The 17350-nt window shown below is 42.9% G+C and overlaps 1 protein-coding gene and 1 long non-coding RNA gene across 5 annotated transcripts in view; one reads left to right on the plus strand and one right to left on the minus strand.

Annotated features, from left to right (window-relative positions):
- Positions 1-17350, plus strand: part of LOC133558907 (cone cGMP-specific 3',5'-cyclic phosphodiesterase subunit alpha'-like) — a 48148-nt gene that overhangs the window by 16685 nt on the left and 14113 nt on the right. For 2 of the 3 annotated variants that reach the window (XM_061910060.1, XM_061910062.1), the window contains 6 exons: positions 1344-1418; positions 1528-1644; positions 12996-13085; positions 13166-13306; positions 13370-13444; positions 13517-13581. In XM_061910060.1, coding sequence (XP_061766044.1) covers positions 1344-1418; positions 1528-1644; positions 12996-13085; positions 13166-13306; positions 13370-13444; positions 13517-13581 — 563 coding nt within the window. Of the gene's footprint in view, positions 1-1343; positions 1419-1527; positions 1645-6701; positions 8386-8466; positions 8620-12995; positions 13086-13165; positions 13307-13369; positions 13445-13516; positions 13582-17350 lie in introns of those variants that run through there. The other variant, XM_061910061.1, reaches the window with a different exon arrangement.
- Positions 1-17350, minus strand: part of LOC133558909 (uncharacterized) — a 96037-nt gene that overhangs the window by 6172 nt on the left and 72515 nt on the right. The window contains exons 3-5 of one of the 2 annotated variants that reach the window (XR_009808056.1): positions 13499-13546; positions 13364-13433; positions 13160-13285 (exon numbers count right to left, since the gene is read on the minus strand). This is a non-coding gene — a long non-coding RNA (uncharacterized LOC133558909). The remainder of the gene's footprint in view (positions 1-13159; positions 13286-13363; positions 13434-13498; positions 13547-17350) is intronic. The other variant, XR_009808057.1, reaches the window with a different exon arrangement.

Here is a 17350-nt window from a genome sequence, read left to right on the forward strand (position 1 = left end):
CAACTTGAATCCCTCCCTGTTAGTGTTGTTACACCCTCCGACAACACACCCACCAGGCATGATGTCTCCAAGGTTCCAAAAAATAGTCAAAAAAACGGAAAATAACAGAGCTTAGACCCGGTGTTTGTAATGTGAAAATGAAAATGGCGGGTGTGTTACCTCGGTGACGTCACGTTCTGACGTCATCGCTAAAAGACCGATAAACAGAAAGGCGTTTAATTTGCCAAAATTCACCCATTTAGAGTTCGGAAATCGGTTAAAAAAATAGATGGTCTTTTTTCTGCACCATCCAGGTATATATTGACACTTACATAGGTCTGCTGATAATGTTCCCCTTTAAGGAAATGTGACATAGAAGTCAGTCGCTGTATTTTAAACACCAAAAACCATGACAATGAGACGAAGCACAGCTAAGATTTGCTGGTTACTTTAAATCAGTCCTTCTCAAATAGTGGGGGTGCAATGGTGCTTTTTTTTGTCATACCAGAAAATAATGAAGCATGTGTAGTTCTTGGCTTCACTGTAACCACAGTGGGAGACAAGGAAAGACAGGTGTGTTTTTTCCTTTAAAGTTAATAAGCTTACAATCTTATTCATCCATACATTTTCTACCGCTTGTCCCTTTTGAAGGCACTGAAGCCTATCTCAGCTGCATTGTACGACAATTTTACAGACAAATTATACTATTGATAGTCACGGTGGAGGGTGGGGGCTGCAAAATACTTTCTTTTTCCAAGTGGGGCGTAACAGAAATTAATTGAGAAGCACTGCATCATATTGTGATTTTAGACATGTTGCACTGAGCAGCCAGATGATTGCTTATTATTTTTATTGGATAGTAGTCTGTTTAGTTCAATTGTTAGTTTTTTCCTAGCCCCACACCGGCTATATTTGTGTTGCTAAAGGCGGCCGCAATACACCGCTTCCCACCTACAGCTTTCTTCTTTGATGTCTCCATTATTAATTGAAGAAATTGCAAAAGATTCAGCAACACAGATGTCCAGAATATTGTGTGATTATGCGATTAAAGCAGACGACTTATAGCTTGGATCGAGCTGGAAAAAGATGTCCGCTACAACCCGAGATGTCACACGCACGCGTCATCATACCGAGACGTTTTAGCAGGATATTTCGGCGCAAAATTTAAAATTGCAATTTAGTAAACAAAAAAGGCCGTATTGGCATGTGTTGCAATGTTAATATTTCATCATTGATGTATAAACTATCAGACTGCGTGGTCGCTAGTAGTGGCTTTCACTAGGCCTTTAATGCAGCAATTTCTAGCTCTGTATGTTGTTGTTTTTTAAGAACAGGTAATCTGCTTCTTCCTTTTCCTGTCCTAGTTTTCTATCTTTCGGAGATGTATGCTAGATCGCTACCATGCAGACCAGGAGAAGATTGACAACCTGCAGCGACAGGTTTGACACTCAAAACAACATCTCTTTGGCATACAGTAGAAACAAAATGAACAGATGTCCCAGTTTTAATCATGGCGACAAAAGCAAACATGTATATTTTTATTTCTAGGTCCGCATTTCCTCTCAAGAGCTGGAGGATAAGGTGCAGGATTCTTCATATTTGAAGAAACAGATGGACAGATTTCGAAATATGATGCGAAGAACCCTCACCAAAAAGTCCACGAAGGTGTGTGTGATTCAAAGGACTTCATGAGTTTGTAGAAGAATCATCTCTATTTAATGAGATGTTCTTATTTAAACGGGGACAGCAGGTCCATTCTATGTGTCATACTTCATCATTTCGCGATATTGCCATATTTTTGCAGAAAGGATTTAGTAGAGAACATCCACGATAAAGTTTGCAACTTTTGGTCGCTAATAAGAAAAGCCTTGCCTGTACCGGAAGTAGCAGACGATGTGCGCGTGACGTCACGGGTTGTGGAGCTCCTCACATCTGAACATTGTTTACAATCATGGCCACCTGCAGCGAGAGTGATTCGGGCCGAGACAGTGATGATTTCCCCATTAATTTGAGCGAGGATGAAAGATTCGTGGATGAGGAAATTGAGAGTGAAGGACTAGAGAAAAACAAAAAAAGACTATACAGTGGGAGCGATTCAGATGTTATTAGACAAATTTACTAGGATAATTCTGTAAAATCCCTTATCTGCTTATTGTGTTACTAGTGTCTTAGTGAGATTATATCGTCGTACCTGTACAACCTGAAGGTTGGGCCATCTCTGCCCTTCTGCGAAACACGATCTTTCGAAATGATCGCTGCATAATACACTGTACTTTGTGTGTGTGGTCCAATCAATCAATCAATGTTTACTTATATAGCCCTAAATCACTAGTGTCTCAAAGGGCTGCACAAACCACTACGACATCCTCGGTAGGCCCACATAAGGGCAAGGAAAACTCATACCCAGTGGGACGTCGGTGACAATGATGACTATGAGAACCTTGGAGAGGAGGAAAGCAATGGATGTCGAGCGGGTCTAACATGATACTGTGAAAGTTCAATCCATAATGGATCCAACACAGTCGCGAGAGTCCAGTCCAAAGCGAATCCAACACAGCAGCGAGAGTCCCGTTCACAGCGGAGCCAGCAGGAAACCATCCCAAGCGGAGGCAGATCCGCAGCGCAGAGATGTCCCCAGCCGATACACAGGCGAGCAGTACATGGACACCGGATCGGACCGGACCCCCTCCACAAGGGAGAGTGGGACATAGAAGAAAAATAAAAGAAACGGCAGCTCAACTGGTCTAAAAAGGGAGTCTCTTTAAAGGCTAGAGTATACAAATGAGTTTTAAGGTGAGACTTAAATGCTTCTACTGAGGTGGCATCTCGAACTGTTACCGGGAGGGCATTCCGGAGTACTGGAGCCCGAACGGAAAATGCTCTATAGCCCGCAGACTTTTTTTGGGCTTTGGGAATCACTAATAAGCCGGAGTCCTTTGAAGGCAGATTTCTTGCCGGGACATATGGTACAATACAATCGGCAAGATAGGATGGAGCTAGACCGTGTAGTATTTTATACGTAAGTAGTAAAACCTTAAAGTCACATCTTAAGTGCACAGGAAGCCAGTGCAGGTGAGACAGTATAGGTATATATGTATGTATATATGTATATAAAGGTATATACAGTATAGGTATATATGTATGTATATATGTATATAAAGGTATATACAGTATAGGTATATATGTATGTATATATGTATATAAAGGTATATACAGTATAGGTATATATGTATGTATATATGTATATAAAGGTATATACAGTATAGATATATACGTATGTATGTATATATGTATATAAAGGTATATACAGTATAGGTATATATGTATGTATATATGTATATAAAGGTATATACAGTATAGGTATATATGTATGTATATATGTATATAAAGGTATATACAGTATAGGTATATATGTATGTATATATGTATATAAAGGTATATACAGTATAGGTATATATGTATGTATATATGTATATAAAGGTATATACAGTATAGATATATACGTATGTATGTATATATGTATATAAAGGTATATACAGTATAGGTATATATGTATGTATATATGTATATAAAGGTATATACAGTACAGGAGTAATGCGATCAAACTTTCTTGTTCTTGTCAAAGGTCTAGCAGCCGCATTTTGTACCAACCGTAATCTTTTAATGCTAGACATGGGGAGACCCGAAAATAATATGTTATCCAACCGTGTTCGCTTGACCGCTCTGTTCCATAGTAAAGCTTCACCGTCAACTTTCGGGAATGTAAACAATGAAACACCGGCTGTGTTTGTGTTGCTAAAGGCGGCCGCAATACACCGCTTTCCACCTACAGCTTTCTTCTTTGATGTCTCCATTATTCATTGAACAAATTGCAAAAGATTCAGCTACACAGATGTCCGGAATACTGTGGAATTATGCGATGAAAACAGACGACTTATAGCTGGGAACGGTGCTGGAAAAAAATGTCCTCTACAATGCGTGACATCACGCGCACGTGTCATCATACTGCGACGTTTCAGCAGGATACTTCGGCGCGAAATTTAAAATTGCAATTTAGTAAACAAAAAAGGCCGTATTGGCATGTGTTGCAATGTTAATATTTCATCATTGATATATAAACTATCAGACTGCGTGGTCGCTAGTAGTGGCTTTCAGTAGGCCTTTAAGGATGGAACCTGCAGCTGTTTTCAGTACTCATTATTTTGGATTCTTCTTTTTTATCAGAGAAAAGTGCACAAAGCTGTGCATGAGAGGGATGAGGATGATGTCGAGGCCCCATGCCTGTCTGCCACATCAGAAAGTTGCAAAGCGGATGGAAGCTTCCTGAGTTGTCCTCTTTGCTGGATCCAGTACTCAGTCAGTCAGTATGAAGACCTGCTGAATCACGTGGAAGTCTGCCTGGCCTGAGCAGAACCACAAACCTCCTTAGATCTGCAGTTCTTCACGTTTGTTTACTTAGTTCTGTTCAACGACTCTGCTTTATTTCAATGTATTGTTTGTATTTACCCTAAAAAAGAATTAAGTAAACACTTGATGCAAAGCTGTTGATTCCCTGTGAAAGTTAATTCCCTGGGCTTCACGGTGGCAGAGGGGTTAGTGCGTCTGCCTCACAATACGAAGGTCCTGCAGTCCTGGGTTCAAATCCAGGCTCGGGATCTTTCTGTGTGGAGTTTGCATGTTCTCCCCGTGAATGCGTGGGTTCCCTCCGGGTACTCCGGCTTCCTCTCACCGTCAAAAACATGCACCTGGGGATAGGCCCCTCCCACCTCCAAAGACATGCACCTGGGGATAGGCCCCTCCCACTTCCAAAGACATGCACCTGGGGATAGGTTGATTGGCAACACTAAATTGGTGTGAATGTGAGTGTGAATGTTGTCTGTCTATCCGTGTTGGCCCTGTGATGAGGTGGCGACTTGTCCGCCCGATTGTAGCTGAGATAGGTGCCAGCGACCCCGAAAGGGAATAAGCGGTAGAAATGGATGGATGGAGTTAATTCCCTTTTTTTTTTAGTCTTTTAAAAGCAGAGATAAGTACTGTATTTGTTCTCCTTGTCATGGCTCCTTCAGATTTTTTGGAGAACCCGGAGTGAAAAAAGTTTGCACTTTTAAAAAGACTTCCATAGTTTCCGACTGTCTGTGGGGCCGTGAATGCACACAAGCTGAGGTGCAAAGAAAGCAAGAAAAAGAGTGTGTGTTCAGTTCAGCTTTTTGTGTGTGCAACGCCTTAGGGAAGATAACCATGAATAGGGCGGCATAGCTCGGTTGGTAGAGTGGCCGTGCCAGCAACTGGAAGGGTTGCAGGTTCGATTCCCGCTCCCGCCATCCTGGTCACTGCCGTTGTGTCCTTGGGCAAGACACTTTACCCACCTGCCCCCAGTGCCACCCACACTGCTTTAAATGTAACTTAGATATTGGGTTTCACTATGTAAGGCGCTTTGAGTCACTAGAGAAAAGCGCTATATAAATATAATTCACTTCACTTCACTACTTGCCAAATAAAGAACAATACTTTTAATTCGCATGGACAGATGGCTTTTCCAGTCAAATTTTAAACATTTTAAAACTGTCCGGCTTGCCCCTGACAGTTTGTCTATGTTTTAGTTTTCCCCTCTGGATTTGTCTTTGTTTCCTCTGTGTGTGTGTCTAGTGTTTCCTGTCAGCGCTCTTATTTTGTCTGTTTCCTGTGTTTCTCCCTGGGCGCGGTTTCTCCCCAGCTGCGGCTGATTGGCACCTGCCCACACCTGGTGTCAATCAGCCCGCTCCTATTTGTACCTGCTTTGTTCCTCCAGTCAGTGCTGGATTATTGTCATGTCGATGTCGCTCTTGTCGTTGCTACCTGTCGTGTCGTGTTTTGTCAACGCAGCGTTGCGGTAAGCTTTATTTGATTGCGGTTTTTAGCTTACTGCCTTTTCTTCCCTGCTTCCAAGTTTGTTTTCATATTTCATGTACGACTTCTGTTTCCTGCTCGAGACCTTCTAGCTTCCACTGTAGGCCTTTTTTGATTTTACTAACTTCCATGCTAAGCTCCTTTTATTTTCTAGTTCCCATTACAGATGCGCGGATAGGCAAGTACATCATCCGCAACCGCATCACCAAAGTCGTCATCCACCCGCCGTCCACCCGAACCAACATTTTATCAGGACCGTACCCGCCCGCCAACCGCCCGCTGAAATACATCAGAGGTCGGCCGCCTTTACCACTCACAGAACTATTTAAACCTGTTTCACAAAGTAATGAAGACAATTGGAGCCGCTAACGTTCCCGTGACTATCCAATTGGCGTTCATCCTAATGACAAGAATATGGGCGTTCTGTGAAGCCATTGCCTTAGACACCTTCAACAACATGTACAAACCGATTGTTGGTCCGGCAACATGTGTGCAGCTTCCACAAATACAGGCACAAGATTGAAAGGCATACTGGGTGACACAGAGTACACTAATGGTTGTGATATAAACAACTTTAACACTTACTAATATGCGCCACGCTGTGAAGCCACACAATACAAGATTGACAAACACATTTCGGGAGAACATCCTCACAGTAACACAACATAAACGCAACACAACAAATACCCACAATCCTTTGTATCCGTGACAGAGCCTGAATATATTTTACACCCCTGCACCCCCAACCCTGCCCACCTTACCGACGCACAGGGGCGGGAGGTTTGCTGCTAGCGGGGTGTATAAAACAGTCAGGAATTGTCATGAATACAAAGGATTCTGGGTATTTGTTGTGTTGCGTTTGTGTTGTGTTACTGTGAGGATGTTCTCCCGAAATGTGTTTGTTGTTCTTAATTGGTGTGGCTTCACAGCGTGGCGCATATTACTAAGAGTGTTAAAATTGTTTATATCACAACCATTAGTGTACTCTGTGTCACCCAGTATGCCTTGCAGTCGTGTGCGTGTTTCCGCGGAAGCAACACACAACTTGATGCTGGACTGACAAGCAGATCGTACATGTTGTAGTAGGCGACAAAGCCAATGGCTTCATAGCACGCCCTAATACTTATCAGTCAAGAGAATAATAGCGTCTCCTATTGTCTTCTTTGCTTTATGACACGGGTCTTAAATGGCTCATTGAATGGCAAATCCCAGAACCACGTATATCAAATATTTCCGGATGGTTCAACCGCCACCCGCCCGGATCTAATATAAATCAATTTTTCTGTCATGTCAACCGCCCGACCCGCGGTTTATCCGCGGACTCCGCGGATGAGACCGCAAACCGCGCATCTCTAGTTCCCATGCTAGCTCTTTTTGTTTGTTATCCGCCCACGTGCGCGCCTTTTGTTTGTACCCTTTGTTTGTTTTTGTCTTAGTGTTTTAAATTAAATCATGTTTTCCTGCAAAATGCCTCCCACCTTCTCTGCATCTTGGGGTTCGTCAACAACTCTTTCTGACAAAAACTTTAAAAACTGTGCTATGTTTTGCAGCTCTATACTATTCATCTGTAGTCGATAAGGTGGCAAAATGTCTGTTTTGTTAGTGAAGTTTGCTGACCCCTGCCCTAGGATCACAACTCTGCTAATCCTGGATTATTCCTTTCTCGATGTAAATCAAGCACGTAAATATAACTTGATTTGTTTAGAATTCACACAGCAATGTTTGGATGACTCTTAACTCAACAAGTCTGAAAGATGCTGTCTGAAGTTCTAACCTCACACTGCCGGTGCCATAACTAGCATTACCTGGGATGCCATTGACGCTTGCAAAACGTCAAGCGGTGGGATTTAAAACTTAAGAAGGCTTTATGACGCTTGCGTCAAAGTCATTAGTGCCCTTTGGGATCCCCTTACCACCGGGTTAGCAGTGAAAAAGTAGGACCTGGACGATGCGTCAGTGAGGACAGCACCGTCACATCTTCTGGAGCTGGGAACTGATTTGCTCTTCCACGTTAACGCAGCAGAAGGAAGATCTAGACTTGCGGAAGCAAAAATGGGCGACAAGGACACAGTGGAGAAGTTCCTTGACAACAACCTCCAGTTTGCAAAGGAGTACTACGAAAAAAAGATCAAAGCCGATATGATCACAGCTGCCTTCAACAACCAGGTGCAGGTGAAAGACCCGTCCTCTTACAAGGACGTCTCCACCATCCAGGAGGCTGAGTTCTTATTCGAGCTGATCAAGGAGATGCAAGGCGAGGTGGTTGTGGAGAAAGCCTTGCACAAAATCCTCCAGAGGATCGCTTTGCTGGTGCAGGCGGACCGCTGCAGCTACTTCGGCTACCGGTCCCGCAACGGAACGCCCGAGCTGTCCACCATCCTCTTCGACGTCACGCACAATTCGGCGTTTGAGAAAAACTTGGTGAACCCCAACTTGGAGATTGTTTTCCCCACAGACATGGGGATCGTTGGGTGGACGGCACACTCCAAAAAGCCTCAGAATATCGCCGACGTGAAGAAGGTGAGTGGATCCGACACCGCTCTGTGGTCTTGGAGCGTTACATCGTGTTTTACGTCCTCTCCTGTGTCCGTTTACTTTCAGGACTCTCATTTCAGCGACTTTGTGGACAAGCAGACCAAATACACCACCAAAAATATGATCACGGCGCCCATCATGTGCGAGAAGGACCCGGTGGGCGTCGTCATGGCGCTCAACAAGCAGGGCGCCGACGCTTTCTCAAAGAGTGATCAGGAGGTGAGCACACAGCTCAGGGGCCGTACTTATCGAGCTTCTTACAATTACTCCTAAGAAGTCTGCTAAGAGTTGACTTATGAGTAAAGAAATTCCTCGCTGAAAGCTGCACTTAAAAGTTAGTTACAGTCGAGCAAAAAGTATTTAGTCAGCCAGCGATTGTGCAAGTTCTCCCACTTCAAATGATGACAGAGGTCTGTCATTTTCATCATAGGTACACTTCAACTGTGAGAGACAGAATGTGGAAAACAAAATCCAGGAATTCACTTTGTAGGAATTGTAAAGAATTTATTTGTAAATGATGGTGGAAAATAAGTATTTGGTCAAGCATTCAAAGCTCTCACTGATGGAAGGAGGTTTTGGCTCCAAATCTCACGATACATGGCCCCATTCATTCTTTCCTTAACACGGATCAATCGTCCTGTCCCCTTAGCAGAAAAACAGCCCCAAAGCATGATGTTTCCACCCCCATGCTTCACAGTAGGTATGGTGTTCTTGGGATGCAACTCAGTATTCTTCTTCCTCCAAACACCACCAGTTGAGTTTATACCAAAATGGATACATGGATGATACAGCAGAGGATTGGGAGAATGTCATGTGGTCAGATGAAACCAAAATAGAACTTTTTGGTATAAACTCAACTGGTGGTGTTTGGAGGAAGAAGAATACTGAGTTGCATCCCAAGAACACCATACCTACTGTGAAGCAGTGTAAGGGCCACATAATCTTGAGGTTAGAGTGTCCGCCCTGAGATCGGTAGGTCGTGAGTTCAAACCCCGGCTGAGTCATACCAAAGACTATAAAAATGGGACCCATTACCTCCTTGCTTGGCACTCAGCCTCAAGGGCTGGAATTGGGGGTTAAATCACCTAAATGATACCCGAGCGCGGCCACCGCTGCTGCTCACTGCTCCACTCACCGCCCAGGGGGTGGAACAAGGGGATGGGTCGAATGCCGAGGATAATTTCACCACACCTGTGTGAAATTAATGTAGTGTCCTTAAACTTAAATTTACAAGTCCCAATACATGGGTTTTCTTTAGCGAAGGATTATGGGTAAGCCTCGCTGTCATAACTTTGTTTATTCACCTGCGGCAGTTTTCTAAATATTATTCGCACTTTTGCTCCGACAATGACGTCAACTTCGGGAAATTTGAAAGAGGACTTGAATGTTTCTTACGGATAGATGTTAGATTGGGTTTGCAAAGGGTTATATCTGATATTGATATCTCTTTTTGGATGACTGTGGATCACCAGGTTGTGAGTTGGGTACTTCTGGTCCCATTTTCAAAGATGGCGCCCAGGCTGGGTGGGTAACATCATAAAGGTCTGCTCTGTGTAAAACTAATAAATAGAGGTGTTCGATAATATTGGCCGATAAGTGCTTTAAAATGGAATATCGGAAATTATTGGTATCGGTTTCAAAAAGTCAAATTAATGACTTTTTAAAACTCTGCTGTGTACACGGATGTAGGGAGAAGTACAGAGCGCCAATAAACCTTAAAGGCACTGCCTTTGCATACTGGCCCAGTCACATAATATCTACGGCTTTTCACACACACAAGTGAATGCAAGGCGTACTTAGTCAACAGCCATACAGGTCACACTGATGGTGGCTGTATAAACAACTTTAACACTGTCAAAAATATGCGCCACACTGTGAACACACACCGAACAAGAATGACAAACACATTTCGGGAGAACATCCGCACCGTAACAAAACATCAACACAACAGAACAAATACCCACAACTCGCAGTACTAAATCTTCCGGGACACTATAATATACACCCCGCCCACCTCAACCTCCTCATGCTCTCTCAGGGAGAGCATGTCCCAAATTCCAAGCTGCTGCTTTGAGGCATGTTAAAAAAAATAATGCACTTTGTGACTTCAATAATAAATATGGCAGTGCCATGTTGGCAAAAAAAAAAAAAAAAAAGTTAACAAATACATGAATCTAATTTGTTTGGGGTATTGTCGAATATCTGTACGTGAAAAAATTGGACGTTGAATTTTTTTAATTTAACGTGATAAAAAACATCTTAGAAAAAGTAATGTATAATGGAGTAACACAACAAAAATAATAACAAAATACAACAAAAAATTACAGAAATGCCGAAAAAGTCTGTGATGAGGTGGCGACTTGTCCAGGGTGTACCCGGCCTTCCGCCCAATTGTAGCTGAGATAGGCACCAGCGCCCCCCGACACCCCAAAGACAATAAGCGGTAGAAAATGGATGGATGGATGACAAAAAAGTCAGGTTTTGTCCCCTGAAGCTTTATAAACAGTTTCAACAGAATTAGTCAAGGCAAGTTCAAACTACTATTTGTGCTATTTTTGGTATACTCAAAACGGTCTAATAATTATTTCAAACCAATAATAAAGGAGCCCTTGTTGCCCTCCCAACATGGGCGTCTCTGACCTGTACATTTTAAAGGCCTACTGAAAGCCACTACTAGCGACCATGCAGTCTGATAGTTTATATATCAATGATGAAATCTTAATTAAGTCGTCTGTTTTCATCGCAAAATTCCACAGTATTCTGGACATCTGTGTTGCTGAATCTTTTGCAATTTGTTCAATGAACAATGGAGACATCAAAGAAGAAAGCTATAGGTGGGAAGCGGTGTATCGCGGCTGCCTTTAGCACAGTGGTTCTTAACCTTGTTGGAGGTACCAAACCCCATTAGCTTCATAAGCGCATTCATCGAACCCATCTTATAAATAAATGGGTTGTACTTGTATAGCGCTTTTCTACCTTCAAGGTACTCAAAGTGCTTTGACACTACTTCCACATTCACCCATTCACACACTGATGGAGGGAGCTGCCATGCAAGGCGCTAACCAGCACCCATCAGGAGCAAGGGTGAAGTGTCTTGCTCAAGACACGACGGACGTGACGAGGTTGGTACTAGGTGGGGATTTGAACCAGGGACCCTTGGGTTGCGCACGGCCACTCTCCCACTGCACCACGCCGTCCCTATTTATTTATTTTTTTTAAATTCAAGACAAATTTATGTGTTTTTGGTGAAACCTAGTATGGAGAACATATTCTCTTTGCAATTTGTTCAATGAAAAATGGAGACATCAAAGAAGAAAGCTGTAAGTGTGAAGCGGTGTATTGCGGCGGGGTTTGCTGCTAGCGGGGTGTACAAAATAGTCAGGATGTGTCATGAATACAAAGGATTCTGGGTATTTATTGTGTTGCGTTTATGTTGTGTTATTGTGAGGATGTTCTCCCGAAATGTGTTTGTCGTTCTTAATTGGTGTGGCTTCACAGCGTGGCGCATATTACTAAGCGTGTTAAAATTGTTTATATCACAACCATTAGTGTACTCTGTGTCACCCAGTATGCCTTGCAGTCGTGTGCGTGTTGCCGCAGAAGCCACACACAACACGATACTGGACTGACAAGCAGATCGTACATGTTGTAGTAGGCGACAAAGCCAATGGCTTCATAGAACGCACTAATACTTATTATCTGGGTGACTACCAGTAGTCATTCAGGAAAATAATAGCGTCTCCTATTGTCTTCTTTGCTTAATGACACGGGTCTTAAATGGCTCTTTGAAAGGCAAAGGATATCGATCACAGAACCCATCCATCCATCCATCCATGCATCCATCCATCCATCCATCTTCTTCCGCTTATCCGAGGTCGGGTCGCGGGGGCAACAGCCTAAGCAGGGAAGCCCAGACTTCCCTCTCCCCAGCCACTTCGTCTAGCTCTTCCCGGGGGATCCCGAGGCGTTCCCAGGCCAGCCGGGAGACATAGTCTTCCCAACGTGTCCTGGGTCTTCCCCGTGGCCTCCTACCGGTTGGACGTGCCCTAAACACCTCCCTAGGGAGGCGTTCGGGTGGCATCCTGACCAGATGCCCGAACCACCTCATCTGGCTCCTCTCCATGTGGAGGAGCAGCGGCTTTACTTTGAGTTCCTCCCGGATGGCAGAGCTTCTCACCCTATCTCTAAGGGAGAGACCTGGAAACTCATTTGGGCCGCTTGTACCCGTGATCTTATCCTTTCGGTCATGACCCAAAGCTCATGACCATAGGTGAGGATGGGAACGTAGATCGACCGGTAAATTGAGAGATTTGCCTTCCGGCTCAGCTCCTTCTTCACCACAACAGATCGGTACAACGTCCGCATGCCGCACAGAACCATGCATATCAAATATTTCCGGAAGGTTCAACCGCCACCCGCCCGAATCTAATTAAAATCTATGTTTTCGTCATGTCATCCCCGGACTCCACGGGTGGACCACAAACCGCCCATCTCTAGCTGACACTGCAGGATGGCATCAGGGAGTTGCTCTACTGTCTAATTAATATGGCATCAAATAGGATCAATTACAGGCCTATTGTTTTTGTTTCTGACAGCTCTTCAATAAATATGTCAACTTCGCCGCTGTGGTTGCCCTCCAAGCTCACAACGCTTACATGTGGGACGTGGAGTCGAGGAGAAGCCAGGTAAAAACACATCCTCCCTAATTGGCAACGAGTGCCACATGAATAACAATAGAAGTGAAGGTGAGCACACACACCTGCAGGTTCTGCTGTGGTCGGCCAGCAAAGTGTTTGAAGAACTGACGGACATCGAGAGGCAGTTTCACAAGGCCTTGTACACGGTCCGGACTTACATCAAGTGTGAGAGGTACTCTGTGGGACTCCTGGACATGACGAGAGACAAAGTAAGGAGCATAGATCAAGAAGTAAATCATGTACTGTGCTGATATGTTTGCTTTCACCTTCAGGAGTTCTTTGATGAGTGGGCCATCAAACTTGGGGAACAGGAACCTTACAAGGGTCCCAAAACACCTGATGGCAGAGTATGTTCATCACGCATCATGTTACTTATTTTTTTTTAATATCAAATAACTGACTTTGTTCAATATTGTCAGGAAATCAACTTCTACAAAATTATTGACTACCTGCTGGAAGACAAAGAGGAGATTAAAGTCATCCCGTAAGTAGCGAGTCCAGTTCTGACATGAAAATCATTGCTACTTTAACTTTAATATGTTTATTTTCCATGGCAAATGATAGAAATACAAAAATACGCTGTTCAGGATCAAAGCAATTACAATACCAAAATGTTTCTGAACTAGATTTAGAGTACAATTTTCAGTACAAGTATATGAATGTGTTAAGTATAGCTAGTAGAGATGCGCGGATAGGCAAGTATATCATCCGCAACCGCATCACCAAAGTCGTCGTCCACCCGCCGTTCACCCGAACCAACATTTTATCAGGACCGTACCCGCCCGCTGAAATACATCAGAGGTTGTCCGCCTTTACCACTCACAGAACTATTTAAACCTGTTTCACAAAGTAATGTTAACAGTTGGAGCCGCTAACATTCCCGCGACTATCCAATAGCGTTCATTCTGATGACAAGAATATGGGCGTGCTGTGAAGCCATTGCCTTAGACACCTTCAACAACATGTGCGAACCCATTGTTGGTCAGGCAACATGTTGTGTGCAGCTTCCACAAATACAGGCACAAGATTGAAAGGCATACTGGGTGACACAGAGTACACTGATGGTTGTGATATAAACAATTTTAACACTTACTAATATGTGCCACGCTGTGATGCCACACAATACAGGATTGACAAACACATTTCGGGAGAACATCCTCACAGTAACACAACATAAACGCAACACAACAAATACCCACAATCCTTTGACCGTACCCGCCCGCTGAAATACATCAGAGGTCGGCCGCCTTTACCACTCACAGAACTATTTAAACCTGTTTCACAGAGTAATGATGACAATTGGAGCCGCTAACATTCCCGCGACTATCCAATGGCGTTCATCCTGATGACAAGAATATGGGCGTGCTGTGAAGCCATTGCCTTAGACACCTTCAACAACATGTACAAACCCATTGTTGGTCCGTCAACATGTTGTGTGCAGCTTCCACAATTACACGTTCAAGATTGAAAGGCATACTGGGTGATACAGAGTACACTGATGGTTGTGATATAAACAACTTTAACACTCTTAGTAATATGCGCCACGCTGTGAAGCCACACCCAACAAGATTGACAAACACATTTCGGGAGAACATCCTCACAGTAACACAACATAAACGCAACACAACAAATACCCATAATCCTTTGTATCCGTGACAGGGCCTGAATATATTTTACACCCCCGCACCCCCAACCCTGCCCACCTTAACGACGCACAGGGGCGGGGGGTTTGCTGCTTGCGGAGTGTATAAAATAGTCAGGAATATCATGAATACAAAGGATTCTGGGTATTGTGTTGCATTTATGTTATGTTACTGGGAGGATGTTCTCCCAAAATGTGTTTGTCGTTCTTAATTGGTGTGGCTTCACAGCGTGGCGCATATTACTAAGAGTGTAAAAATTGTTTATATCACAATAATTTGTGTACTCTGTGTCACCCAGTATGCCTTGCAGTCGTGTGCGTGTTGCCGCGGAAGCAACACACAACATGATGCTGGACTGACGAGTCTTCTTCGCTTTATGATACGAGTCCTAAATGGCTCTTTGAATGGCAAATCCCAGAACCAGGTATATCAAATATTTCCGGATGGTTCAACCGCCACCCGCCCGAATCGAATTAAAATAAATTTTTTCGTCATGTCAACCGCCCGACCCGCGGTTTATAGACCGCAAACCGCGCATCTCTATTAGCTAGTTTTACACAGTAACACTAGAAATATTACAAATAATCAACAGCCTTTTTAAGACAGAAATTCCACATAATATTGCATAACTGAGTACAATGACCAAAAAGGCAAACAAAAGGCTCATCAACCACCCACATTTCAAATGTGTTTCAATCGGGGTTAATTTGGAGATCAGTCTCTACGACATAAACTATGTTTCTTACAAATATCATCCCAGGAGGAGGAGGAATAGCTAAACATGCGACACTACACACTGTAGGAAGTTATGCTTAACTGCAGGCTAGAACCTGATTGCCAATACAAGTCGATGAATGGGTTAAGCATCGCTAGACTTAGAGACTTAGACTTCCTTTTATTGTCACATAAATTTGAGCTTTGAAGCACAGATAAGAACAAAATTTCATTGCATTAGCTCACGGTAGTGCAGGATATAAGAGCAATACGTTGCAGATATACATAAATAGATTACTGTACGGATAAATATATTCCACTTTTGCATATGCATCTAGTATTACTTAGTTATACTACTAATATTACAAACAATCAGCCGCTTTTTTTAACACAGAAATCCCACATAATATTGCATAACTGGCTTTCAACACAACAAACTTCACATCTCTGTACCGGTTTTCTGCGACAGCGTGAAAACTTTTTACGGCTAAACAGCGTAGTCCATTGAAATGAATTAAAATCTAATTCATCCGTACTTGCCCCCAAAAATAAAATTTTGTACAATATAACATGACTATTATAAGTAAACATTGATTGATTGATTGATTAAAAAGGAAAACATTTCATTTATACATTTTGCATGAGAAACAATATAATAGAAGAGTGTTTCTTAAACGTGGTTCACTAAGTACCACCTCAGAATACACTTGGCTCTCCAAGAACCATCTTAATGACCAACATTAAAATACAGTAGCGTGGTAATTAGTCATTAAAACTTTGAATTTATTGACAGTGCAGTGTGAAAGTTGGTGTTTGATGTTGTCATTAAGTAAACTAAGTCTCAAAGGAATATAACCTGCCAAGACACTTCCTGTCCGGCCCCCGAGAACCTTGGACTGTGACCCTCTTCATCATGTACTGTTTTTTACCGGATTATAAGGCGCATTGCCGATGAGCGGGTCTATTTTCAAACAAAAGGCGCACCAGATTATAGGGCGCATTAAGGTTATATTATTATTTTTTTCTAAATGTAAAACACTTTCTTGTGGTCTACATAACATGTAATGGTGGTTCTTTGGTCAAAATTTTACATGGATTATGTTTTACGGATCATCTTCAAGTCGCTCTCTGACAGTCGCTTCAGGATGTGCCGTTTTGTGGGCGGTCTTATTTACGTGGCTCACCTTCGACAGAGAGTTTTCTCCGTCATCTTTGTTGTCGCCGTGTAGCGTGCAAGGACGGGAGTGGAAGAAGTGTCAAAAGATGGAGCTAACTGTTTTAATGAATTTCAGACTATACTTAAATCAATAACAGCCTCTTCTCATCCGTGGCTCAATAATGCAACGCTAGATATACGTAAATCCCGTGAAAAACTGTCTGACCGGAACTCTCTAATAAACTAAAGTTCCTTGGGTGAATAATGTAAACTCACCGGTATGTTTTAGCGCTTTCATGGCGAACTTACTGACAGATAAACGTAAGAACTTCACACTACACTATATTAGAAATAACAACAGCGGAGGATGAATGTTCCATGACGAGAAGATAGAGAAAAAGAAGAAGCTTATCGACTACAAAGGCAGATGTGCGAAAATTTGCAGGACTTATGCAGATCCCAAATACAGATCAGCAGGTACCGGAAGGTAAGAAAATTGCTTTTGCGTTATATTGCGAAACAAAACGCCAGATAATACGTCTTACCTTATACACACACCATAATAATACTCGTATGTTGAAGCAGAGTACAATCCATCAAGCTGTGCGGCTTTATAGCTTACCAAAGTCCTAAAATATTTGATGGATTTTTGAGTACTGTGTGTAAAGTTCTATAGTTTCAGTGGAACATATAGAATTGTGAGTCATATTGCAGTCTACATGTATCTCTTAATGTGTGAC

This window comes from Nerophis ophidion, linkage group LG09 (assembly GCF_033978795.1).
Source record: "Nerophis ophidion isolate RoL-2023_Sa linkage group LG09, RoL_Noph_v1.0, whole genome shotgun sequence".
In the NCBI taxonomy this organism is placed as follows: Eukaryota; Metazoa; Chordata; class Actinopteri; order Syngnathiformes; family Syngnathidae; genus Nerophis; species Nerophis ophidion.